The sequence below is a fragment of the Symphodus melops genome (genome assembly GCF_947650265.1).
Source record: "Symphodus melops genome assembly, chromosome: 7".
NCBI classification, from domain to species: Eukaryota; Metazoa; Chordata; class Actinopteri; order Labriformes; family Labridae; genus Symphodus; species Symphodus melops.
In genome coordinates, this window is record NC_136697.1 from 2,642,856 (window position 1) to 2,669,643 (window position 26,788).

Sequence of the window (26,788 nt, forward strand, 5' to 3'; positions counted from 1 at the left end):
CGAAAATAACTCTGCTAGAGACTGAGTCTCTATTTCAGCAAGGTAAGAAAGGCTGTATAATAATATAATGTACAAGCAGTGCATATATTCACAATTTCCTGAACAGACACTCACATTGTGTTCATTTTCGTCGGGAGCAGCAGACTCAGTCTGCATTCGTTCCCTTATGGGACGCATAAACATCACTTTGCTGCTGTTAACCATTTTTTAAACATGAATCTTGGCATGCATAAATGATAAAGGTACACCATGCAAGAACTGTATCAATGATGATGTAGAGCAGAGGTTCCCAAACATTTCAGCTTTGGATCCCCAAAATAACTGTTCTAGAGACCGGGGAACCCAGGTCTCCTTACTGTAGTAATGTGTTGTAAGAAAGGCTAGAAGCAGAACATGTAGAACAGGGGTCTGGAACCTTTTTTGGATGAGAGCTATACTTTCAAAAAATGAAACGAGTCGCAAGCTACTTCTACTCCCCTTATTTTTGTTGTGTTTTTGCAGTGTATATTAATAATATTAGATGCTTAACTCTAATGAGATTTCTGACACTACATGCTGTCGACTAGTACATAGTAATCTGGTTAGATAGATCTAGAGTTGTAGTAAGTAGATACAGTTTGCATTGAGTAAGGTTGTGGGGTAAATACTTTATTTCTTTCTTTAATATTTTTTAAATTTGGATTTGCTTGGTGAGCTACTTTTTGAGGGCCCGTGAGCTACCGGTAGTTTGCGGTAGCTCACGGGCGGGAGTATAAACTGTAGTAATTAAACTAATATTTGAGTGTTTTTTTCACCATAATGGGTAAAATATACGATTTTAGATCATTCAGCCTCTGTATTTGGTGATGGAAAGCATCTCGTGACCCCCCCTCTCAGTGTCTCACGAGCCAGCAGGGGGTCCCATTCCCTACATTAAGAACAGTAGAGTGGAGAAGACTCAGACCTGGACCACTTAATCAATTTAACAATGAGTTGCAGTATTTTTTCCCCACTAGCATTTGAGACATTAATAAACTATGAAAAGCTATACTGTAAATGTGCATGTAAAAGTGGGCGTGGCCATTTTTCCAACAGGAGTTTTTTTGCAAAACAAATTTTCGAAATGGATTCAGAATCCTAAAAAGCCCCTAGTTTGACCCGTCACAAGCTACCAAAAGCAAAGGTTAACATTTTCAGTGTCTCACCAATCTCATGTCGATAGAGTAGCTACTATTCCAGGTACCTGACTTTGAGCCGCTGTCTTGGATTTTCCTACAGGAGTTGGATTTAAATGTGTTAAGACACCTCTATGAACACGTTTGTGAAGAAATCTATGTGTAAGGAATTTATTCCCAGATTTGAAAAATATACAATGATATAGGCCTAATTCCCTCACTGCAATTCCCTCACTATATGCAAAGATTAAAGATCATAGATACTCCGTATAGCGACTTTATGTAATAGGCTACATGATGATATGATGACTTTGATGGTTCACATTAATGTCTGTGACACAATTTTATCATTGAAGAGAGAACAATTCCTAAGACACTTCGCAATATCCAAAAGTATGTCTCTGTTTTTTTGCTATTTCTTTAAAAAACGATTGTGTCTAACAGAAAGACAACACATGGCATCTTTAGAAGCTGCCTACATGATTCATGAACAAGATAGAACTGCATACGTGCAGTGACATGAGGATAAAATACAAACCATAGTGATAAATGACTGAATAATAAAAATCATATTTCTCTTCCTATGCCTGCACTAACACACACACACGCACGCACCGACGGACGCACGCGCGTCATCAATTGTCATGGAAACATCCAACCGAGGTTATATAAGACCCTGGAACCTTCAATTCTCCCCTTTTGCACTTGAACTTTGAACGAGTTGACCTGCAAAATATCAGCTGTGAAGCTAATCTTTGAAAAGCGCTCAAGAGAACTTCTAGAAAACTTCAACAAACCTTTTGGATACTTCATCTCGAGTGGAAAGCGAGGAGTCTTTAATTGGCCTTTAACGGACCAGTCATGGTGGCTCATCCCAACTTCTTTTTAGGTAAGACATCAATCTTTTTATGCAGCCTAATTTATCAATTTACTATTTAATAATGCATTATACATCCTCTCTGCAATATTTAAATTATTTATCAGTTCAGAAATCAGCCTAACTTTTACATTTAAAGGTCGTTCACACCGTGTAATTGGGAATGTTTGAAAAACGAAATTAAAGCTAAACTTTCACAAGTTCACATGTCACTTTGTTAAACACTTGTTGAGGACCTAAATCTTTCAGATATTCCGGGAAAAAAGTGGAGGGAAATACCTAACACTTACAGTGGTTTAAACAATGTTGTTTTGGTTTGAGAGCATTTTATTTTCACAACATTAACATCGACATTAAGAAAATGTTAGCATACGATCTGACGACAGGAGCAGAAATTCGAAAAATGCTAAAAATGTGTATTTCTTGTGCACCATGGAGACGATGGAACTAATTAGCATGGAGCGTCATGACGTCATGACGCATGTGCTGTGTAAACAAACATGAGCACGTTGTTCTGTGTAGATAAGGATCGTGTTGGTTTGTTTGGATTGTTGAAGCCTGATTTATTGAATCTTAAGTTTATATAGAAACTCGTCTTGAAAATACTCAGAGCTGAGTCAATGAGCTGAAATGAGGGTCTCCATGGGTCCCTCCACCTGAGGCCCCTGTATGTACAGACAAAAACATTGAGATAAAAATGGCTTCAAAATAATCAAAGTTTAGATATTTATCAATATATATTTAAATATATTGTGAAACACTGTTGTTAACCACCAGAGTTTATCAGGTCAATCCGAACAATAAGGTCATTTAGCTGGCAGCTGATTCTGCAGCCTCTATTTGAAGAAATGTTTGTAATCGTGTCATCATTTGACAGTTTGAAGTTTAGTTTCTAGTTTGTAGCACAACGTCGTCAGCCGTACATTGGAGCATCCTGTCCACACATGTAGTCATAATGTCTGTTTCATGTTCAGTCTGTAAAAAGAAGTCCAGTAAATGCAGAATCAAATGGTGCTCATGTTGTTTAAAATATAAAATACTGCACAATATCTGGTGTGACTTTGAAAAGGCCACTCTTGAAAAAGCCTCTACATGACTTCACTTTTATTAAGCTTGGTGATTTGGTTACATACATAGATTATTTAAAGGAAAAGTAAATTGTTTATATCACGTGATCAAATGTTTTGGATTTTCATCCTGTGTTTTATGACCTCACAGGAGACGACTTCCTCGATGTCCATGATCTCCCAGGCCCCGTCATCCCTGACATGGAGGCAGGTGAGCATGAGTTTCTTTTCGCAGGTGAGGCTGGGGGCAATCCCCTAGACTTCTTCGATGACCTGATGCAGCACGCGGAGGACATCTTGGCCAGCATTGAAGAAGAACTCCAACTCCTGGCGCCCAGGTATGAAGATGAAGATGAAGAAGACTCCGGGTACGAGTCCATGTACGAGGAGGATGAAGACGAAGAAGAGGATGAAGACGAAGAAGAGGATGAAGACGAAGAAGAGGATGAAGATGAAGAAGAGGATGAAGATGAAGATGAAGAAGAGGATGAAGATGAAGAAGAAGATGAAGAAGAGGATGAAGACGAAGAAGAGGATGAAGATGAAGAAGAGGATGAAGATGAAGAAGAGGATGAAGATGAAGATGAAGAAGAGGATGAAGATGAAGAAGAAGATGAAGAAGAGGATGAAGACGAAGAAGAGGATGAAGATGAAGAAGAGGATGAAGATGAAGAAGAGGATGAAGATGAAGACTTCCCACCTCGCTCCCCTCTCGTGCAGTTCCTTCCAGCGTATCCACCCGTCCCCGTCAGTCCTCCTGTTCCTGCTGGTCCAGAAGAGTCGGCTCCATCCACCTTAGGCCGGGGCTCCTACTTGAAGAGGATCAGGGAGGGGTGTGCTGCAGCAGCACAGGACCGTGCGAAGAGGCAGAGGAGGGATTAAGAAGACATGGACGATGAGCAGCCTTCCACCTCCGGACTAAACCTTTGAGTAGTACCAAGGACTCCAAAAACCACAAAAACTCCAAAATCATCTATTGTAACTTGTTCCCCCGACATCGACTGGACTGACGGTTCCCATCCCCCACTCTATCTGAACTGCTGAGCAGGCTTTTCCAAGCCAGCAGTTTCAGCCATCAATAAATAACAAGGAAGCGACACGTCACCGACAACAGACAGCCTCTCAAATCCTCAATCTGAACTGCTGAGCGGGCTTTTACAAGCCAGCAGTATCAGCCCCAAATAACAAGGACATTGACTGAACTGACAGCTCTGACGTAGAGAGTGAAGACTCCGGTAAGACTCCATGTACGAAGAGGATGAAGATGAAGACTTCAGACCTCGCTCCCCTCTCTTACAGCAGCTCCTTATAGGGTATCCCAAATATTTGATTATATGGTTGCTGATCACACAGGTGGTATATCTAGCACCGGGTTTGAATTCATACCTGGCTGCCTTATGATTTGATTGTATTAAGCTGTAGATACCTGAACCAGAGGTAAGTTGACCATTCTTAACGGCATGAACTCAAATGTATTTTAAATATCCCTTTCTCTATGATCTGCAAAGAGTTGTAATTTAAAACACATTTGATTTAATTTCTTGCTCTTCTAAACATGTATTTCATTATCATCTGTCTGACTAACTCTGTGAGAGCGTTATGTTTTTTTTTGTGTCAACAGGCCGACGAGGAGAATGAAGACATCCACATGAAGAGAAGATGTTTACATCCCAGACCAGATGAGAAGGATGGATGAGTACAGGAGCAGATGAAGAGCGGTGAACGCCTTTCTTTTAACTCATCAAAGTAAGTCATCCCCTCACTGACACTACAATAGTAGAAGTAGCAGCATTAAGTTAGGATAAGGTCAAGACAACTCTTAATTTGTTATTGAAGATTAAATCATTTAATTATTTGAAGGAAATTATGACATTCTATCCACTGTTAAAGTTCTGTTTACTCTTATTTACTATCTGTATTTCTGTGTCACAGGGCAGGAGTCCTCAGTGGAGCAGCTGACTGTAAACATGAACCCTGCCCCTCCCCCTCCACCCCCAGCACCGCCCTCTTCAGCCTGCAGCCCAGCGATGAGGAGCGCCCCGGCTTGACCAGCAAAGAGGACGTTTGTTTCCATCTGCTTCTTCTGTGCTGGTCAGTTTGAGACGCTCCTCACAGCCCATCAGAGAGTCTCTGGATCGCTGCTCGGAAAGAGACCGACGGCTCCTCAACAATGACAGACACAATACAGCTCAAAGAGGCTATACTGTTTTACACTTCTTAGTCTCTCACACAGTTTAATGCAATTTTATACAGAGGTGTAAAGAGTACTAACATATTCTACTCAAGTAAAAGTTAAAAGTAGCTCGTTGAAAATGTACTTTAGATATAAGTTACTGGTTACTTGTTTTAACAACGTATTTCTCCTGTGTGCAAAAAAGATGATTTAAATCTCAAAGGTTTTTTTAATTAAAGGATCATCTTTACAAAGATTCATCTGTTCAGATGAACATTTTCTTTTTTATCCCAGTGATAAAAACAAATTATAAATTTAGACATGACAAAAGATGATCCCCTTTTTTGAACCAGCAGTATGTTTTAATGATCATTGAATTACTGAGGCTTGTAATGTTCAAGTCATCGGCTGTTTTATGACAAGAAAGCTTAAACTATTTAATAAAATCCTGACAGGGTATTTGTCTCACTCAGAAACAGTGTAAAGAGTATTTTAGTGTTTTTTGTTTATTATTATTACTATGAGTCTTAGTCTCAAATGCAGCTGTGTCCTCAAAGGCTCATTTAGATGAAACTAAACCTGAGATGAAAGATAGTTCTCTTTTTTTGCGATTTAATTCATAATAATTTTATAAATTATTTTAAGACCAGCCTATTTTAGTTTGTATGTCTTAAACTACAATACTTAACAGAAAACCGACTTTAGTCAAAGTAAAAGTACAGAATTTAAAAATTATTTCAAAAAGTAAAAGTGGCTTGCTTAAGAAAAAACTTCTCAATTACAGCAATGTGAGTCAATGTAATGTGTTACTTTACACCTCTGTATATAGACAAAGTTATTAAATATTTATTCACATGGCACAGCTGTTTGTTGAATTTTGATTTTCATATAGAACTTATTAAAATAAAGTATTATTCATTAGTGCAACATTTAAGTGTGTGATATTGAATCATTTGATAAAGGTACAATTAGTTTGAGATGTATTTATGGAACAGTCAAAGCCTCTGTTCATCAACAAGGTCAGACGTTTTGCCATGCGTGATGAAGTGTTGATGATGGCAGTGATGTTCATGATGAAGACAGACTGTAGGACTCACTGCTGTTCTACAGTCTGATAGAGGTAGGCACAAAGGAGTTTTGCACCTGGGGGATGATGAGAAGATGGCTGAAGGAACTGCTCATCATGGAGAGAGTGAGAGTTGTCCAGGATGGCTGTGATTTTCTCCTTCATCCTCGTCTCAGCCACTCCAAGCCATCCATCAATTAAGAACTTGTACTAGAACCTTCTGTAAGAAGACACAGCTTGAGAGGGTTTAAAGACTGAGTTATTTATGTTTTAAAAAATACATTCTTACAAATGTGTTCTTTAAAAAAGTGAATATGCTGATTGATGATATCTTGGCAATGTAACTGTGGTTACCAGGATACAAGGGTGTGTCAAGTTTCACGGTTGATGATCAAGATCAATCAATTAATCAATCTTTATTTGTATAGCATGAATTCATAACAGGCGTTATCTCGAGACACTTTACAAAAGCAGGTAAAGGACCTTACTGTTTGTCTGTTAACATTAACAAAGAGCAGGTAACAAGACCATGCTCATTGTTACGTTTACAAAAAGCAGGTAAAGGACCTTACTGATGGCTATATTACTAGAGCCCAGCTGAATCCGTCATAGAAGAAAAAACTTCCTTTTAACAGGCAGAAATCTTCAGCAGACTCGGGCTCATGACGGAACAGCTAAACTGTGCTGGGCTTGAAAATGGGATGGGGGAGATGGGATAAGATCAAGAAGCACTAGAGACCAAGAAAATATGTTGTGCTCCACCTTTTGGCCATGCAGATGTTGTTTCTATACATTGTTAACAGACTTTTTTTTGTTTGCTTTCATCCAGTTATGTCTACATGAGAATACAGCTGTACATACAGATGTATTCATAGTAACTTGGGAAGGCTCTGTAAGACATTTAAAGTCAACACTACAATGCTCTAAAAGCAAATGTAATACAGATTAACAACTTCAGTCAACTTTAAATCACTTGAGACAATATCCTTCTTGCCTCTCTCTCTTAAATTCATATCTTATGTCTGGTGACAAGCTAAATGGTAAATGGACTTGAGCTTGTAAAGCGCTTTTCTAGTCTTCCGACTACTCAAAGCGCTTTTACACCGCAGAGCACACCTACCCATTCACACCCATTCTCACTGATGGCTGGTTATATGCCCATCTAATAACTAATTCCATTCACGCCACATTCATACGCCCCAGACGCAGCAGGGGGAGCAATTTGGGGTTAAGTGTCTTGCCCAAGGACACATCGGACATGTTGCTCGCAGGAGTTGGGGATCGAACCCTTGATCTTCCGATTGAGGGACGACGACTCTACCAACTGACTATTGCCCGACTATTGCCTCTGCACACTCATGGCCCAAATAATGAGCTTACTTCGTTAAGGTTTGAATTGGGAAGCAGTTTTTGCACATGATAAAAAAGAAACACATTTATAATTTGAATAACACTATTTCCCTTACAGGCTAAGCTACCATTCATTTGCATGTATTACATTTGTATCTTTCTTGCCAGTATTTGACCTGATGAGCCACATTGTAGTAAGGGCATATTGCAAAAATCTGGGAATAGATTCCTTACCAATAGATTTCATCACAAACGTGTTCATAAAGGTGTCTTATAACACAAATAAAAACATTTAAATCCAACTCCCATAGGAAAATCTGTGAGAGCGGCTCAAAGTCGGGGTACCTGGAATAGTAATTTATTGGTACGATATACTTATTGGTGAAAACTTGAAAATGTGAAAATGTTAACCTTTGCTTTTGATAGACTGTGAGGGGTCAAACTAGGGGTTCTTTAGGATTCTGAATCCATTGCAGAACATTTCTTTAAAAAAAAAATCCACTCCTTGGTGGAGAAATGGCCACGCCCACTTTTACATGTAAATTTACAGTAGCTCTATATGTTGATTTTAATATCTTGAATACTAGTTGAAAATATACTGCACCACATTGCTTAATGTATTAGGGGTCCAGGTCTGAGTTTTCTTCACACTCTACTGTTCTTAAAGTGGGGACTGGGACCCCCTGGGGGCTTGTGAGACACTGAGAGGGGGGTCACGAGATGCTTTCCATCACCAAATACAAAAAGATGAATGATCTAAAATTTCAACAGTGGCAACGTAATTTATGCTTCTCAAAAGTGAAACAATGCAGGTGTCTGCTGCTCCCTATGAATGACATTTGACACCTACATAAACTGAGTGTCTGTTAAGGAAACCGCCTTTCAAAATCCACAGAAGAAGAAGAGTAGCGCTGATTGCGCTCTGATGACATCTAGCGGTGAAAACAGCGAACTGTCGGGTTGTTGCTTTGAGTGTGTCCCGGCCGCTTGTTCGTGCAACTTTGGATCCTCATTTATAAAATGAAAACGTGTTAATTCTTAACGTTTTCTCCCTCACGCCACATCACGCCACACACCGCAGGAGCTCAAATGTTTGCGTGCAGATAGCGATCATCGCGGACGAGCTGGAGCGGAGTCAAGATGGACACCGCCGACGAAGGTACCCAAAGTTTCTACTTTATGAGCCGCATTGTTGTCCCGTTTGCTGGTCAAAGCACTGCACGGTGTTTCCGTGACACTGAGCTTCTATCGGTGGTTATAACGTGATGTAGTTAAAACACAACTCATCAAGACATTCAAACACGCTGCTCGCTAACCGGTATGCTAGCTCCATTAGCATCAGCTGCTGTAAATAAAAACAGTGACGCTACTTTTCTCTTGACTTTTTCTCATAAATGATCATCTCAAAGTGGAGAAGTCTCAGAGCCCCAGAGTCCTTCCTCAAATAAAGACCGACTGATAAATCACAATCCTGCCGTTCTGTTCGGTTTGTGGTCATGACGTACAATAAGCTACAGAGCAGCGTCAACATATACGATACTAATAGACACGTTACGTTAACCTATGAATAGCTCATTTCTATCGTTTATCGCGTGTTTAAAATTACATTATTTCGTTACGTTAAAAATAAACGTAGTTAGGCATTTCCTTGATATTCTTGTTGTAGTAGTTTACCTGCTGTATGCTTTAATTTTGCAATAAAGTAAGGACCGACTGGTAGATGGATGGTTAGGACAGGTTGCGTTTTACTGCATGTTCTCAAATAAGACACTTCCGCTCAGAAAAAACGCAAGGTGGCCAAAGCTTCATACTACAGAGGAGCTGCTCTATGGTAACCATGGACACCAACAGAGGAGCTGCTCTATGGTAACCATGGACACCAACAGAGGAGCTGCTCTATGGTAACAATGGACACCAACAGAGGAGCTGCTCTATGGTAACAATGGACACCAACAGAGGAGCTGCTCTATGGTAACCATGGACACCAACAGAGGAGCTGCTCTATGGTAACCATGGACACCAACAGAGGAGCTGCTCTATGGTAACAATGGACACCAGCAGAGGAGCTGCTCTATGGTAACAATGGACACCAACAGAGGAGCTACTCTATGGTAACCATGGACACCAACAGAGGAGCTACTCTATGGTAACCATGGACACCAACAGAGGAGCTACTCAATGGTAACCATGGACACCAACAGAGGAGCTGCTCTGTTAATGTCCATGGACGCTTGCAGTAGAATAGGATGTTAGGGTTGCTAAGCAACAGTCTAATTTTAGTTAGACTGGGGTTGGGTGCCTAACTCAAGGGCACCTCGGCAGTGCTCGAGAAGTGCCCTGACACCTCTCCAGCTACCTGAACAACTCAACACAACTTGTGCTGTGATTTGTGTTCAGAGCAGGTCACAGCAGTCATTGCATTCACACGGCTGTGCTTTGTGTCTGTGTGAAGATAGAGCAGTGCTGTAGTTGATGACATGGACGCATCATTTTACACTCACTTAAAGCAGTTACTGTAGCAGTATGAACTCATGGTATGATGATGTGTGTCTGACGTGCAGGAGACATCTGTCGGGTTTGCCGCTCAGAGGGTACCCAGGACAAGCCCCTCTACCACCCCTGTGTCTGCACCGGCAGCATCAAGTTCATCCACCAGGAATGGTAGGTTCAAAGGGAGGGAACCAATCAACTGTGATGTGGAGACAATCTGACAGGAATGCACGTCATGGATCATGTGTAGTGTCATTCTGTTGTTTGATTTGGAGAGGGGTCGATCATGTGCGTGGATAGCTGTTGTGTTGGGACTCTTTGAGTGGATTCTTGTGGTTTGTTTTGACATGATGTTAAAGGTGTTCTCTGTTTGGTTCACAGCTTACTGCAGTGGCTGAAGCACAGCCGAAAAGAATACTGTGAACTCTGCAAACACAGGTTTGCATTTACACCAAGTAAGTCCTTTTCTTTTTCTGGATCAGTACTCTAAAGTCCTCTTTGAACCTGGTGCATCCTGGATGATGACATCACAAGGGTGTGGCTGTTCACAGCTGAGCCTTACATGATTTCTCTGACCCCTGCAGGTTGGATTCATAATATTGTATTTAAACATTAAAGTATAACAGCATCCCCGTGGTCCTCAGTCAGTTCTGCAGAAGTGAACCTGTGCTCGTTGTTACCTTTAGAATAATGAGCGTAGAAAACAAAGGTCAAAGGTCACATGTTTGTGTTTTCTAATACAATCTTTACAGAACCTAATTCTGACTTCTCTCTCTCTCTGCAGTCTACTCTCCAGACATGCCGTCCCGCCTGCCTGTGCAGGATATTTTTGCAGGCTTGGTCACCAGTATTGGAACTGCAATCAGATACTGGTTTCACTACACGCTGGTGGCCTTTGCCTGGCTTGGCGTGGTGCCTCTCACTGCATGTAGGTCACATCCTGCCTGTGTTGATAATCACACAGTTTGTTGACTCTCTGTCCACTGGATCAGTTTAGAACCTTCACTTTAAAGACGGAGCAGAGGTGTACACACACGCACGCACGCGCGCACACACACCAGCAGAGCAAACACACTGCCACTACTATCCACACGTCAACATTTGAAATCCTACATATCAAAGCTGTTTGTTCTAAATCAGGGCGTCCCAGCTGATCATGGACGTTCAGACTGGATCTTCATACGACTCACTTTACAAAATATTGTGGGAAGATAATCAGTTCAGAGCTGCCTCCAGTCAGCTGTGACCCTGTGTCTGTCAGGAAGGAGGAGTCAGACCTCAAAGCGGCCTGAGCCAGACTTCAGACATGGAAACAACAGAATCTTCCAGCAGCTCTAAGTGCTGACTGACACCGAGGTCTGTGTCCAAGCTCAGCTGGCAGTCCAGCTCTGCCCAGTCCCATCAAGTGAAACACCACATGTAGTGGTGTGTTCTTTGAGTCCTCCGGTCCTCTGGGCTCACTGCAGGACTCGCAGCAGGTTCATCAGTGTCTGTGAGCTCAAACACATTAAGTAGTGCTGAAAAATGTCCAGTGACAGTTTAAAGGAGTTCCTGATCTCATGCCAGGCTCATGCCATGACGTCATCATGGCGTGCATCACCGTCCTTTCACTTTGACACGCTTCAGTGTTGAATGATGAACTCTGAAGTGTTTCTTGTGTTCACGCTGCAGGTCGCATCTACAAGTGTTTGTTTACCGGCTCGGTCAGCTCTCTCCTCACCCTGCCTCTGGACATGCTGTCCACGTAAGTGTGACTTCCTCTCTCCTCGCGCTGCTCGTCGTCCATGTGAATACGCAGGGAGCGCTCTGAGATGAAGTCGTGTTAAAACCCTGACATCAGAATGTTGCTTCTCTTCCTGGCAGACAAAACCTGCTGGCCGACTGCCTCCAGGGCTGTTTTGTGGTCACGTGCACGCTGTGTGCCTTCATCAGCCTGGTGTGGCTCCGAGAGCAGATCGTTCACGGTGGCGCTCCTCTCTGGTTGGATCAGCATCAACCCCCTCTGGTTCCTAACCCCCCTCATGGTCCTGCTGCGGCTGATCAGGTGAGTTGTCTGCAGAGAGAGAGAGAGAGAGAGAGAGAGAGAGCGGACGAGAGGGATGTATCCACTCGTCTCTCACACTGCTGCTCTGTCTGTGTGTGTGTGTGTGTGTGTGTGTGTGTGTGTGTGTGTGTGTGTGTGTGTGTGTGTGTGTGTGTGTGTGTGTGTGTGTGTGTGTGTGTGTGTGTGTGTGTGTGTGTGTGTGTGTGTGTGTGTGTGCGTGTTGATGCTGCAGGTCCCGGGTGCTAACGTCGGCGGTCATGCTCAGGCGGCTGCAGATGAAGCAGCAGCAGCGGGGCCCCCTGCTCCAGACGGGCCGGTACCTGCCCACCCAGAGGAAGCCGGTCACCGCGGAGATGAGGCAGAGCTGGATGATGAGGAAGATGAGGACGGGGAGGAAGATGATGAGGAGGAGGATGAGGAAGGCAGGGAAGAGGATGCTGCTGATGCCAATAATGGAGGACAAGGTGAGCTCTGTGTGAACCGGTGAAATACTGGAGCTGAAAGCAGGAGAAGCCGGATTGACCTCTCTTCACTGAGCATGGTTTCACTTTGTGTCGGTGATGCTTTGCAGAAGACCTGAACTGGAACGCTCTGGAGTGGGACCGCGCAGCAGAGGAGCTGACCTGGGAACGGGTGAGGAAATATGTTCTATGGAAAGCTGTGATGTGACTGGGAGAGGAGACAGGAGACGCATGGTAGCCGTTTGTAGGCCAAAGACAGCCCCCCCCTCCTGGTTCATGCCTCAGCTGCTCTCTGCTGGGCGGCAGGCGACGAAGTTGTAGTATTAGCATGTTTGTCATCAAAGATGTGGATGAGATGTATTTCTGTTTGTTGTCTAGATGCTGGGGCTGGATGGCTCTTTGGTTTTCTTGGTAAGTGTACGGCATCACGTCTGCATGCATTGGTACTGATCCCACAACATGAACGATGAAGGTGACTGTCTTCTTTCAGGAGCACGTGTTCTGGGTGGTGTCTCTCAACACTCTCTTCATCCTGGTGTTTGGTGAGTAAGAACAGGTGGACAGTAAATGTAAGCAGGTGTTCCCTCTTAACACACGGATGTAAAGCAGCTTTATTTGTCTCCCCAGCATTCTGTCCGTATCACATCGGTCATTTCTCCGTGGTTGGGCTGGGCTTTGAAGACTATGTAAGGGAACACATTCACGAGGGGACACGCTCTGCTCTCTTTTCTCTCTTTGCTTCTTCAGCTGATGATGATTTCATGTTTCTGCAGGTCAAAGCTTCTCACTTTGATGGCCTCATCACCACCATCCTGGGATACATCCTCCTGGCTGGAGCTCTCATCGTCTGCCATGTATCCTCAGCAGAGAGCGCTCTCACTGCATGGCGGCCATTAGGGCTTCTTCAAACTGGCTCTCGTGTACAGATAAATATTTACAGTACTTGTGATCATCACTCGCTCGTTCATTTACTGCTCTGTGTGAATAAAGCGGCAATATATAGCTCTGACCCCTAGTGTTTATAATGAGTACTGCAGTCTGAACTCTAATCCTCACAGAGAGCTGTCTGGCTCCGCCCCCTCCTCTCACACAGGTCACCATGTGGTGGACACTGTAGCTTCAGTGTTTAGCCAGCTCTGCATGTGGTGGACACTGTAGCTTCAGTGTTTAGCCAGCTCTGCATGTGGTGGACACTGTAGCTTCAGTGTTTAGCCAGCTCTGCATGTGGTGGACACTGTAGCTTCAGTGTTTAGCCAGCTCTGCATGTGGTGGACACTGTAGCTTCAGTGTTTAGCCAGCTCTGCATGGGTCTGTAAAGCTTTCTGCGTTCTAACCTCTCTCCATGTTTCAAAAGCATCTCCAACATTGATCCTAGTTTGAGCAGCTTTCTGCTGCTGGAGCTTATTAGAAACATGCAGAGGCTTTTTAGCTCGGGTACAATCACTTCTATCTGAAGCAGTTCCACTGCCCGCTTCCATCGCTGCAACACCTGTTCACCTGATAACTGCTCTCATATCTGGCAAACCCAGGGGCGTCCAAAACGGCCTTCAAAGCCCCGCCTACCTTCTCTGGTCCAATCAAATCCAGAGCATTCAGGAGCAGAATCTAAAGTTAGAAGGAGGACATACTGGCTGCTGCATTGTTGTCAGACGCAGCTCTCTGATTGGTCCTTCATAGTGCAGACTGATTGTTGTTTGTTTCACATTCAGCGTTGCATCTTAACCGTGCTTCCTTCAGGCGTTGGCTTCATTAGTGAGGTTCCAGCGGTCCAGACGTCTCCTGGGTGTCTGCTACATCGTTGTCAAGGTGAGTCAAAGACGAAAGATTGTATGTGCCTCTATCGAACAAGCTCAGCTCTTATGTCAAAGGAGCACTATGAAGATGTGGTCGTGAAGTTTGACAGGTGGAGAAGTGAAACAGTTCTGCTCGATCTTCTGAACTAAATACACAAACTCTAAAACCGGTCTCTGGACATTGTTTGAAACTGAGAATTACAGTGTCACCACAGCAGTCTGTAGAGAGTTATGAACAAAGACTGTGAAATCCAGTGTATAAGACACACTTTAAATATCTATTGTAGTCTTCAAAGTTGGCTGCATCTTATGCACCAGTCTGACCAGTATACCAGAGTCAGTGCACCCTGATTCACTGTGTATTGACAGCTGATTGCACGCTGTGCTGGCTGGGTGGGTGTATCTACAGGACACTGAGGTGTATTGTTCTGTAAACAAACCTTCCTGTTTTATATTAAAGTTGAAGAGTGAGCAGTGAGGTGGGAGAGCTCGACTCGTACCGTAGCTCCAAGGAGACCCAGTTACACAGGAAGAGCCTGTGTACAGAGTGCACCTCTCACAGAGACGCTCAGGAAATGAAGATTATGGACACAGAAAGTAAAGTTTGCTTCTCTTGTAGGTGTCCCTGCTGGTTGTCATGGAGATTGGCCTCTTCCCTCTGATTTGCGGCTGGTGGCTGGACATTTGCTCCTTGGTAAGACAATCCTGCTGGCGGGTCTTAATAAGTGAGGTGTCAGTGATTTCTATCCCCTTGACTTCATGCTAACATGATGATGATGCATGCGTCTGTTCATTGCAGGAGATGTTTGATGCCACTCTGAAAGACAGAGAGCAGAGTTTTGACTCCGCCCCCGGGACCACGATGTTCCTCCACTGGCTGGTGGGCATGGTTTACGTCTTCTACTTTGCCTCCTTCATCCTGCTGCTGAGAGAGGTGAGTGAAGGACAGACATGGCCAACGATCAGAGCTTTTAGAATCAGTGGAAGTTAGATTTGGATACCAGAGCTGGAGAGCCCCAGGTTGGACTTGAACCCGGTCACCCACTCAGAGTACACGGGGTGCCATCTAAGCGCTGGGCCGTCTGTGGCCTGACTGATCTGAACCGTATGCATGATTGTTTGTTTGCAGGTACTGAGGCCCGGTGTGTTGTGGTTCCTGAGGAACCTCAATGATCCGGACTTCAACCCGGTCCAAGAGATGATTCATCTGCCCATCTACAGACACCTGCGGAGGTTCATACTCTCTGTGGTCAGTGTCCAGTCCACGCCCATATTCATATATGTTGTAGTGTTCTCCTCCTTTAGGGGTGGAAGGCTACACTAACAGTGTCCATCCTTTCACACACTGTGTTAAAGCAGCATGGACACTTCTGCTCTGACCTTCAACCAAAAGAGTCTGAAATAATCAAACAGCCTGTCTAAACACAAACACTGACACTGTTGGTTTATTAAGCCAACACCTGAACGCCCTTCGACACGATGAGCCTCAGAGTCACATCTGGGACAGTAGAGTTCATCTTACTGTTCCCTTCATTAATAGAAGAACTTTACGTCTCAGTGATGTTTAGGTCTCCTGAGGAGACAGCAGAGAATCATCTCCAGGGTTCCTGAGTGTGAGCTCGATGCCCAGCATCAGTGTGCCAGAACAAAGATGGAGCATCACAGGAAGTCAGACTCTGAAACAATACGAACACACCCTGTTTGTTCCAGTTTAGACTGTTCACAACAATGGCCTTCCAGCTGTTTGCTGTTGTGTTTATTAGGCTTTTATGGGTTTGTCAATAATGAAGTGTCACATCCTGCAGTTCCTGGAGTGTCCACTAGAGGCTGGCTTAGTCACAATAAGTTGTGTAGCTGAGCTGATTGACAGGTGGGTGTAACGGTTTGAAGCATGCATGGAGACCACCATCGAGCAGACTCCCCCCCCCCCCCCCCCCCCCCCCCAGACGGGGGACGGCACTCAGACTTCATCCTTCATCACACAGTCTAAAATATCACCAAATCTGTAGAGGACACACCTGTGAAGCCCTCTGTGTGTGTGTGTGCGTGTGTGTGTGTGTGTGTGTGTGTGTGTGTGTGTGTGTGTGTGTGTGTGTGTGTGTTTGCAGGTGGTGTTTGGCTCCATAGTTCTGCTGATGCTTTGGCTTCCTATCAGGATAATCAAGCTGTTCTTCCCAGCGTTCCTGCCCTACAACGTCATGCTGTACAGGTAGAAACCAGCACGCCACCTTGTTCTGTTTCTCCCTCACCCTCATGACTCACTCTCTCTCTTTCTCTCACTCTCTCTTTCTCTCTCTCTCTCACTCTCATGACTCTCTCACTCTCTCTCTCACTCTCTCTCTCACTCTCATGACTCTCTCTCTCTCTCTCTCTCTCTCTCTCACTCTCATGACTCTCTCTCTCTCTCTCTCTCTCTCTCTCTCTCTCTCTCTCTCTGCAGCGACGCCCCCGTCAGCGAGCTCTCTCTGGAGCTGCTGCTGCTGCAGGTCGTTCTGCCCGCCCTGCTGGAGCAGGGACACACACGCCAGTGGCTCAAACGGCTGGTCCACGCCTGGACGTTCACCGCTGGATACATGCTGTAAGACACACACACACACACACACACACACACACACACACACACACACACACACACACACACACACACACACATTGCAGCATTAGATACTATTGATAGTTAAATAAGTGCAAAGTGTCTGGTGCCTTGGATTGTCCTGTGTGTGTGTGTTGCTCCATGATGTGTGGTGGAGGTGCAGAGTTGTGGGGGGGGGGGAGTATAAAGTGAGTCAGTGCTGACAGTGTGGTGGCCCAGCTGGTGATCCATGGCTCCTCCTCAGGGACCTTCACTCCTACCTGCTGGGGGATCATGACGACGATGACAACCAGCCACACAACAACCTCGCTGCTCGCCTTAACAACAACAGGATCCCTGGGCTTGGGGAGGGGCTTCATGCGGCCCATCAGGCCATCCTGCAGCAGGGAGGTCCGTTGGGTTTCAGGTCGTACCACCGGCCCATCAACTTTCCTCTGAAGGTGAGTGGAGTCAGGAGTCAGGCCGTGCTGCTGCTGCTGCGTCACATGCAGCCCTCTGACTCTGTGTTTCTGTGCTGACTCCAGATCGTTCTGCTGCTCGTCTTCATGTGTGTCACCTTGTTGCTGGCCAGTTTGCTCTGCCTCACTCTGCCAGGTAAGTCGGGGGTTTTGTACCCGTCTGTTCTCAGTAGCTCTGGACACGTGTGATCCTCCTTCTCCTCCTGTGCGTCAGTGTGTGCAGGTCGCTGGATCATGTCTTTCTGGATGGGCAACGCCATGGTTCATGAGCTGTACACGGCGGCCAGCGGTCTGTACGTCTGCTGGCTGTCCATTCGAGCCGCCACCGTGATGCTGTCGTGGATGCCACAGGGACGCAACGTCATCCTGGTCAAAGTCCAGGAGTGGACACTTATGGTAGGGTAGAGGAGGATGTGCAGGTAGCAGGAGGATGTGGACTGCTGTCTCTGAGCTGCTGTTTTGTGAACAGATCCTGAAGACCCTGGTGGTGGCTCTCATGTTAGCCGGTGTGATCCCTCTGCTGCTGGGTTTGTTGTTTGAGCTGGTCATCGTAGCTCCGCTCAGAGTCCCACTGGACCAGACGCCGCTCTTTTACCCCTGGCAGGTAGGTAGGTGTGTGTGTGTGTGTGTGTGTGTGTGTGTGTGTGTGTGTGTGTGTGTGTGTGTGTGTGTGTGTGTGTGTGTGTGTGTGTGTGTGTGTGTGTGTGTGTGTGTGTGTGTGTGTGTGTGTGTGTGTGTGTGTGTGTGTGTGTGTGTGTGTGTGTGTGTGTGTGTGTCTAACATCTTGGTGTGTTTCTGTGTTTGTGGCAGGACTGGGCTCTAGGCGTGCTTCATGCTAAAATCATCGCTGCCATCACTCTGATGGGTCCTCAGTGGTGGCTGAAAACAGTCATCGAGCAGGTCAGTTCATCACCAATCACAATAACATCAAGTGACCAGTCAGGTGGACCAATCAATCTCCATCTCTCTCTGTCTCCCTCTCTGTCGCCCTCTCTCGCCCCTTCAGGTGTATGCTAACGGTATCAGAAACATTGACCTTCACTTCATCGTGCGAGGCCTGGCTGCTCCCGTCATCTGTGTCCTGCTGCTGTCCCTTAGCGTCCCGTACACCATCTCTAAAGGCATCACCCCCCTGCTGGGTGAGCGACACGTGGATCACCACTCTGACTCTGTGCTCGCTCTCTCCTCATCGGGCACAATATGTCACATGATACAGACAGAAGACTGACTGTGATTGGTCCTGTTGTTGCCATGGCGTCTGACTCCATAAGAAGTAGTTTGAGAGGTGGCAGACACAGAAACATGACCCCCCCTCTCTCTCTTTGACAGGTGTGCAGATGGACATGCAGACCCTGGTGGACAGGAGGATCTATCCCTTCCTGCTGATGGTGGTCACTCTGCTGGCCATCCTGACCTTCCAGATCAGACAGTTCAAACGCCTCTACGAACACATCAAGAACGACAAGTCAGTAGACCTCAAACTAACCAATCAGAGTTAGAAGTGAGCGAGCAGGCTTCCTGTTTAAACCGCAGCTCTGTGACCTACCTGAGTCCGCTCTCTCAAGTCACTTCAGACTGCTGCTCCAGTGAACGTCCTCAGTGTCAAAGGAAGACACTTCCCCCTCCTCTGTAACGTCTCACCGTCAAGCTAAAGGTGTAGCGGGTGACCACGTGGTTCTAACCTCTAAAAGTCAAAGTGGATTTTGAATGTGTTTGTGTTTAGACGCCTGAAATAAGGTCTGTGGTGAACACAAGCTGAAGAGATGTTGACGTTTTGTTAGACAAGATAAACTACGTTAACTAAGACCCCCACTTGTGACTTTTAAAGTCTTTACGCAAACTTTAAACGCGGTTGCTAACGAGTAGCTAACTGAAACTACAGTTGTTGTCATGGAGACATTAAACGTCATCATGCCGGGAACGCTCTTACTAATCCTCCTTACAGCCTCTAGTCATGTTTTTCAGAGCTCTTGTAAATATTAGGTTAATAAACAACTTATTAAGCTAACGTTTAGCTAGCTTGTCAAATCCGCTGATTAGATCGATGAAGCATAACGGTCGTGACGTCATTATAAACTGACCGCGATGTAGTTTGCTAGCGCATAACATTAGCTTTTTAAAATAGCTTTTTACTTCTCTGGGCTGCATTAACTCTTCTAACTTCATATAAATGATGTTCATCAGCTGAACTAAACAGCTACACATCAGAAACGTGTGTCTGACACAGAGATTATTTTCTACAATCATTCAAAATCCAATGACAAAAATCCCTGGCGCCATTTTTTCTGGGTGGCCTACAAAAATCCGTCATTACTCTACCAGTCTATATTCTGTCTGCTTCCACACGTTATGACAGCGCCACCATCAACACTGCTCTGTTCTGGTTCTCCTCCAGGTATCTGGTTGGGCAGCGACTGGTGAACTACGAGCGGCAGGCGGGCAGGAGCACGGCCTCCTTCAGCCCCTCCTCATAGACCCCCCGCTGCTGAGGGATCAGGGGAACCCACTGGCTCTGTCCAGCACTCAGGGCTTTGATCCTGCGGGCTGGGTCTACAGCCTGGACTGCAGTGTCTGCTGCTGTCATGGGAGACAAAGACTTGGAAACACTAACCCTGCGTGCTGGGATGCAGCTGACGTCTGGAGTGTGACTTTATTTTAGAAGGCTTTGAGTTGAAATAGGTTGAGTTGAGTTTAGACTTGACCTCAGGTTGTGCTTCCTCTGAATGTTGGTTTGTCTTGGTCACAGCGAGTCTCTGTTTATGGGACGTGTCTGACATTTCGCAGCTCTGAAGGAGATCTTTGGACTGAAGAGTGAACGCCTCTCTCCGTACTGAAAGGACAGCTGTGGTCACAAACAGGTGCTCTGTGATACCTAATGTAGCAATGTGATTTGATTCTTTTTAAACCTGATTTTATTCAAAGTGTGTCTGTTGATTTTGAGTGTTTGGAATAAGGAGGAGCTGTTGGAGACTCGTCTGGAGTCTGCTCACAGCTCAGAGCATGTCTGTTACACACTGACTGGTCCTTTTTGAAGTGCTGCTAACCTCTGATGAGAACAGATCGCAACCTCCAAACACTGCTTCTCTGTGGGAACATTCATCACAATCATCTCTGCAGGACACATGAAGGAGAGTATGGTGCTGAAGATTACAGAAGATCAGACATTGTGACTGTTACCACACCAATGGTTTTCTCCATGACATGTCTAAATGAGTCCTTCGGGCGGGGCTCAGCGCCCAACAGACGGCCACCCATTCAAATGTTTACTTTTTAAAGCATGACGCTGATGACAATAAGCTTGAGGTTGTGACAGGTGCGTCTTCTCTGTGGCTCCTCCACACAAACCGTTTTAATCAAACCTTTTTATTTTGAGAATAGAGAGAGCCCACTGAAGGATTTCTGTTCTTTAAAGGACTTCCTTTAACTTGCATGTGCACTGTCTCTACATTCAGACATGCGTCTTCAACAGCCGTTAGTTTAGAAAATGAAGCCTGCTAACAGCAGCCTACCTCCTCCACTCTGTGGACTCAGGTCAAAGTTCACCAACATGTCATGTTTTGCCTCTGTTACAGTCTTAGGAAACGCATCATCAGGCACATCTGATGTCAACATGACTTATTGTCCAACGTGTCTCCTTAAAGCTTCAAACATTTCTTGGTCAGTCAGATGCTCCCTGTGTTCACATTCTGTTCGACCGGACAAACAATCACACCCGTCACCTTTCAGCGTGTCCCCGCTCTCACTCTGAGAGACGTCAGGTGTCCCCGCTCTCACTCTGAGAGACGTCAGGTGTCCCCGCTCTCACTCTGAGAGACGTCAGGTGTCCCCGCTCTCACTCTGAGAGACGTCACGTGTCCCCGCTCTCACTCTGAGAGACGTCCCCGCTCTCACTCTGAGAGATGTCAGGTGTCCCCGCTCTAAATCTGAGAGACGTCAGGTGTCCCCGCTCTCACTCTGAGAGACGTCAGGTGTCCCCGCTCTAAATCTGAGAGACGTCAGGTGTCCCCGCTCTAAATCTGAGAGACGTCAGGTGTCCCCGCTCTAAATCTGAGAGACGTCAGGTGTCCCCGCTCTCACTCTGAGAGACGTCAGGTGTCCCCGCTCTCACTCTGAGAGACGTCAGGTGTCCCCGCTCTCACTCTGAGAGACGTCAGGTGTCCCCGCTCTAAATCTGAGAGACGTCAGGTGTCCCCGCTCTCACTCTGAGAGACGTCAGGTGTCCCCGCTCTAAATCTGAGAGACGTCAGGTGTCCCCGCTCTCACTCTGAGAGACGTCAGGTGTCCCCGCTCTCACTCTGAGAGACGTCAGGTGTCCCCGCTCTAAATCTGAGAGACGTCACGTGTCCCCGCTCTCACTCTGAGAGACGTCAGGTGTCCCTGCTCTCACTCTGAGAGACGTCAGGTGTCCCCGCTCTCACTCTGAGAGACGTCCCCGCTCTCACTCTGAGAGATGTCACGTGTCCCCGCTCTCACTCTGAGAGACGTCACGTGTCCCCACTCTCACTCTGAGAGACGTCCCCGCTCTCACTCTGAGAGATGTCACGTGTCCCCGCTCTCACTCTGAGAGACGTCACATGTCCCCACTCTCACTCTGAGAGACGTCACGTGTCCCCGCTCTCACTCTGAGAGACGTCACGTGTCCCCGCTCTCACTCTGAGAGACGTCCCCGCTCTCACTCTGAGAGATGTCAAGTGTCCCCGCTCTCACTCTGAGAGATGTCACGTGTCCCCGCTCTCACTCTGAGAGACGTCACGTGTCCCCGCTCTCACTCTGAGAGATGTCACGTGTCCCCGCTCTCACTCTGAGAGACGTCACGTGTCCCCACTCTCACTCTGAGAGACGTCACGTGTCCCCGCTCTCACTCTGAGAGACGTCACGTGTCCCCGCTCTCACTCTGAGAGACGTCCCCGCTCTCACTCTGAGAGATGTCAAGTGTCCCCGCTCTCACTCTGAGAGATGTCACGTGTCCCCGCTCTCACTCTGAGAGACGTCACGTGTCCCCACTCTCACTCTGAGAGACGTCACGTGTCCCCGCTCTCACTCTGAGAGACGTCACGTGTCCCCGCTCTCACTCTGAGAGACGTCCCCGCTCTCACTCTGAGAGATGTCAAGTGTCCCCGCTCTCACTCTGAGAGATGTCACGTGTCCCCGCTCTCACTCTGAGAGACGTCACGTGTCCCTGCTCTCACTCTGAGAGACGTCGGCGTCACATTTTCTGGGTAAAGCGACACAGTAACCTTTAAGCGAGTCATAAACTGAGCTGGACATTTTTCAGTTATGGTCTTCAATTTCAATTTGTAGAAGTGAGTGATTTCTTTTTTTTATAAGTGCAGGGAGGAGGCGTTCTTGACGTGTTCTGTAACACGTGATGAGGGTCCTGTCATTTTCCCTTCAACCCTAATAAACCGTTTTCATGAGATCGGAGACTCTGCTGTTTTCGCCTCTTCTCGCTCAGTGTCCTGATGATGATGACATCTCAGAGAGGTCCAGATAACATAACCACACAAAAAACACGAATTAAACATTTGTTGTTTTCAAACCATTGAAAATTCTCTGAAAAAGACTCGAATGAAAGAATCCAGGAAGGACAGGAGCTTCTTGAAATATGCATCCAAAGTTGAGTAGCATAATGTCTGCTGTTAGCGCACGGACTGGTTGAGAGAGCCCGTCCCCTCCCCTAAGTCGTTCTTTGAAAAGGGTTGCACACAGCGAGGGTTTCGTATAGCAGGTTGCTATACACATATAGCAACCAGCCATCAGTGTGAATGTGTAGGTGTGACCTGTGGTGTAAAAGTGCGTTGAGTTGTCTAAGAGTAGAAAAGCGCTGTACAAGCTCAGCTCCATCCGCTGCCGCTTGCTCGCACTGACTTCCCCTAACCTGAATATTTTCTGCTGCACACTCGCGTCGGCTCACCATGGTCTCAATCGGAAGTTGGGGTTTGATCCCCAGCTCCTGCAGCCATGTCTATTGTGTCCTTGGGCAAGACACTAAACCCCAAGTTGCTCCTGCTGCTTAAGTGGAGCAGGAGCGTGTGAATGGTCTGAAAACGCCACAAGCTCAATAGCGTTTACCATGTGTGAAATGTTTTTACTTTGAGTTCTGATAAATGAACACTGATGAGGACGAAGCCGCCGCTGACGCTCCAGCTGCAGAAGAATCGGGTACGTCTTCTCACCGTTCATTCAGTATAAATTTGGCGTCCGTACCACAGAGCCCCAGGAGACAGGAAGTGGGCCTCAATCCAATTAGCTGCTCAGGGAGAGTCTCAACCGTTCTGAAAGCCAACATACACTCCTCAGTTTTTTTCTAACCTGCGCTTCATTTCTTCGATCACAACAGGATCAGTGTTTTTAACGGCAGTCAAAGCGTGGTCTCTGCCTGTGAGCCGGGCCTCCTTAAGGAGCTCTAAAGAGATTAGTGCTGTCATAAGGCGTTTAGTGTCTTTCCCTCTCTATTGTTAAACCAGTTAACTCCTACGCTGTGTTTTCACTGAGAATGGGGATATCTCTCAAACCCTGTTCAAAGAGATGATGACAAGCGAATCATTTGCTTCAGCTCCACATAATGATCTGTGATTGGTTGTCAGAATGGGGTGATGACCTTATCCAAGACTGAATCCCTTCACGTGTCACCTGCCTTCAAACAGGAAGTATTCCAAGTCCAGGTCCACGTGTACCCTCAAGGGTCACCTCATTTTAGAACCAGCATGATCCGCTGGGTGTTTCTCCTCACTCTGATTTATGTTTTCTCTTCTTTGCCTCTATTTATCTTTAAATGTTACACCTATGAGAAAATCTATAATTTTGTTCTTCATGGCACTTTACAGGTTTTAATGCATATTTCAAATTAAACTTTAATCTTAATCTACAAGTACTAGTTAAATGACATATGAATGGTGTTAAAATTATGAAATCTGTAAAAGCATTCTCTGATAATTTATGAAACTCTTGACATGCTTATCAGCTTAAAGCTTAAGTTTAAAGCCTGAGTGGCGTCCCCTGTGTGTCCCTGCAGGGGGCGCTGGAGTCCCCCGTGTGTTCCTGCAGGGGGCGCTGGAGTCCCCCGTGTGTTCCTGCAGGGGGCTCTGGAGTCCCCCGTGTGTTCCTGCAGGGGGCTCTGGAGTTCCCCATGTGTCCCTGCAGGGGGCTCTGGAGTTCCCCATGTGTCCCTGCAGGGGGCGCTGGAGTCCCCCGTGTGTTCCTGCAGGGGGTGCTGGAGTCCCCCGTGTGTTCCTGCAGGGGGTGCTGGAGTCCCCCGTGTGTTCCTGCAGGGGGCTCTGGAGTTCCCCGTGTGTCCCTGCAGGGGGCTCTGGAGTCCCCCATGTGTTCCTGCAGGGGGTGCTGGAGTCCCCCGTGTGTTCCTGCAGGGGGTGCTGGAGTCCCCCGTGTGTTCCTGCAGGGGGCTCTGGAGTCCCCCGTGTGTTCCTGCAGGGGGTGCTGGAGTCCCCCGTGTGTTCCTGCAGGGGGTGCTGGAGTCCCCCATATGTTCCTGCAGGGGGCGCTGGAGTCCCCCGTGTGTTCCTGCAGGGGGCGCTGGAGTCCCCCGTGTGTTCCTGCAGGGGGCTCTGGAGTCCCCCGTGTGTTCCTGCAGGGGGCTCTGGAGTTCCCCATGTGTCCCTGCAGGGGGCGCTGGAGTCCCCCGTGTGTTCCTGCAGGGGGTGCTGGAGTCCCCCGTGTGTTCCTGCAGGGGGTGCTGGAGTCCCCCGTGTGTTCCTGCAGGGGGCTCTGGAGTTCCCCATGTGTCCCTGCAGGGGGCTCTGGAGTCCCCCGTGTGTTCCTGCAGGGGGTGCTGGAGTCCCCCGTGTGTTCCTGCAGGGGGTGCTGGAGTCCCCCGTGTGTTCCTGCAGGGGGCTCTGGAGTCCCCCGTGTGTTCCTGCAGGGGGCGCTGGAGTCCCCCGTGTGTTCCTGCAGGGGGTGCTGGAGTCCCCCGTGTGTTCCTGCAGGGGGTGCTGGAGTCCCCCATATGTTCCTGCAGGGGGCGCTGGAGTCCCCCGTGTGTTCCTGCAGGGGGCGCTGGAGTCCCATGGATGGCGGTCTCCGTGCTGGAAATGCTGTCTCAGGCTAACTTTGAGTCAAGCTAACGACAGGCGGAGAGCTGAGGCGGGTTTTAAACCTCCTGACAAACCGTTACACGGCGCCCATCTGTCAATCAGGTCAGCTACACGCCTTATTGTGAATAACTCTGATCCTGCATCCAATCAAAACTGATGAGTCATCAAAACATTCCCCCCCTACAATCACATCTATTTGTTTTTTTGAAGCAGGCTGTAAACATGTTCATGTCTGCTGTAAAAACAGTCTTTTTGAATGGGTGTGTATGTGACTTCCTGTGCTGCTGCAGCCAGCCTCTAGTGGACACTACAGGAACTGCAGGAGTTTACACTTCATCATGGGTTTCACATTTTAACACTGGAAGTTTCCTCTTTGTTTTATCCTCATCAGTTTGATAAACTTTCCCACTGAAGACTTTTGCGATACCCATACGGAAGTCATTTACTAATGAAGAAGTTTTCTCACAGTTTAGTGAGAGAGTTACGTCATCACCGTTCACGCCAATGGACCCACTTTTTATTTTTTTTACAGCAATGGCGGTTCATGGAGCCCCATGATGGAATTCCACTGCAGTTGGGACAGGATTTTCAGACCGCACACAACTGAAGGTATTTTCATGTCTTTTGTGAATCGACATTAAAACAAACCTGTGTCCTCTTGTCTCTTCCTGTATTGCCAAGATTGATGTTGCCATTATCACCCCTGTTTGAACAGGCTTCCAACCTCCCTCTGTCCGATCTTCATACCCCGGAACAGATGGATGATGTCCTGGAGGAAGGTGATGGCCCTGGTACTCGTCCAACTTGATCCTGCTCAGGGCCATAATTAGGTGACGATCAGATCAAACCAGTGATCAACTTGCTCCAGGAGCCCCGCTGTGGTCATAAAGGACACTGGGTGGTTTTCTTGCTGCACCATGTATTTCAGCCCAGCACTTGTTGCTCTTCTGAACACATTTGGAGCAGCACCAATCTTCATTTTTTTCAAACTGGCTTGGTTTAATCACTGCAGCTGGAGCTATTTTAATGCCATCCCTTCTTGAAAGGTCAATAAGTCCTTCATAGGGACCACTGACACTTTGTTAGAGGGGAGGTTCTTATTACAATGTCCTCGGGGAATTGAGAACACCTGTCCACGGACAAGGGCACTTCTGGGATTTTTCAGTAGAGGTGGGACATCAGGCATGAAATAGAGCTGCCTGTCTGGTGTC

General features: G+C 46.7%; 1 protein-coding gene and 2 long non-coding RNA genes across 3 annotated transcripts; 2 read left to right on the forward strand and 1 right to left on the reverse strand.

The window, feature by feature from the left end:
• The first annotated feature begins 1,843 nt into the window (after nt 1–1,843).
• LOC306827043 lies at nt 1,844–5,074 on the forward strand. The gene is made up of 4 exons (XR_013779564.1): nt 1,844–2,043; nt 3,250–3,309; nt 4,720–4,844; nt 5,031–5,074. It is a non-coding gene; the product is annotated as an uncharacterized lncRNA (long non-coding RNA).
• A 3,513-nt stretch (nt 5,075–8,587) lies between these two features.
• LOC306826856 (E3 ubiquitin-protein ligase MARCHF6-like) lies at nt 8,588–20,447 on the forward strand. The gene is made up of 26 exons (XM_079348391.1): nt 8,588–8,846; nt 10,249–10,348; nt 10,559–10,632; nt 10,962–11,105; nt 11,849–11,921; nt 12,041–12,221; nt 12,454–12,685; nt 12,793–12,854; nt 13,061–13,093; nt 13,173–13,224; nt 13,310–13,368; nt 13,456–13,536; nt 14,420–14,488; nt 15,095–15,169; nt 15,275–15,409; nt 15,605–15,724; nt 16,584–16,684; nt 16,916–17,053; nt 17,313–17,508; nt 17,593–17,662; nt 17,741–17,922; nt 17,996–18,130; nt 18,337–18,426; nt 18,533–18,665; nt 18,856–18,991; nt 19,922–20,447. The coding sequence occupies exons 1-26, from the start codon at nt 8,828–8,830 to the stop codon at nt 19,998–20,000; spliced, it is 2,769 nt and encodes a 922-aa protein (XP_079204517.1). The 5' UTR covers nt 8,588–8,827; the 3' UTR covers nt 20,001–20,447.
• Nucleotides 20,411–22,047, reverse strand: LOC306826880. Its single transcript, XR_013779536.1, has 3 exons — nt 22,025–22,047; nt 20,546–21,295; nt 20,411–20,501 (listed from the first exon to the last, which is right to left on the reverse strand). It is a non-coding gene; the product is annotated as an uncharacterized lncRNA (long non-coding RNA).
• Nucleotides 22,048–26,788: the final 4,741 nt, after the last annotated feature.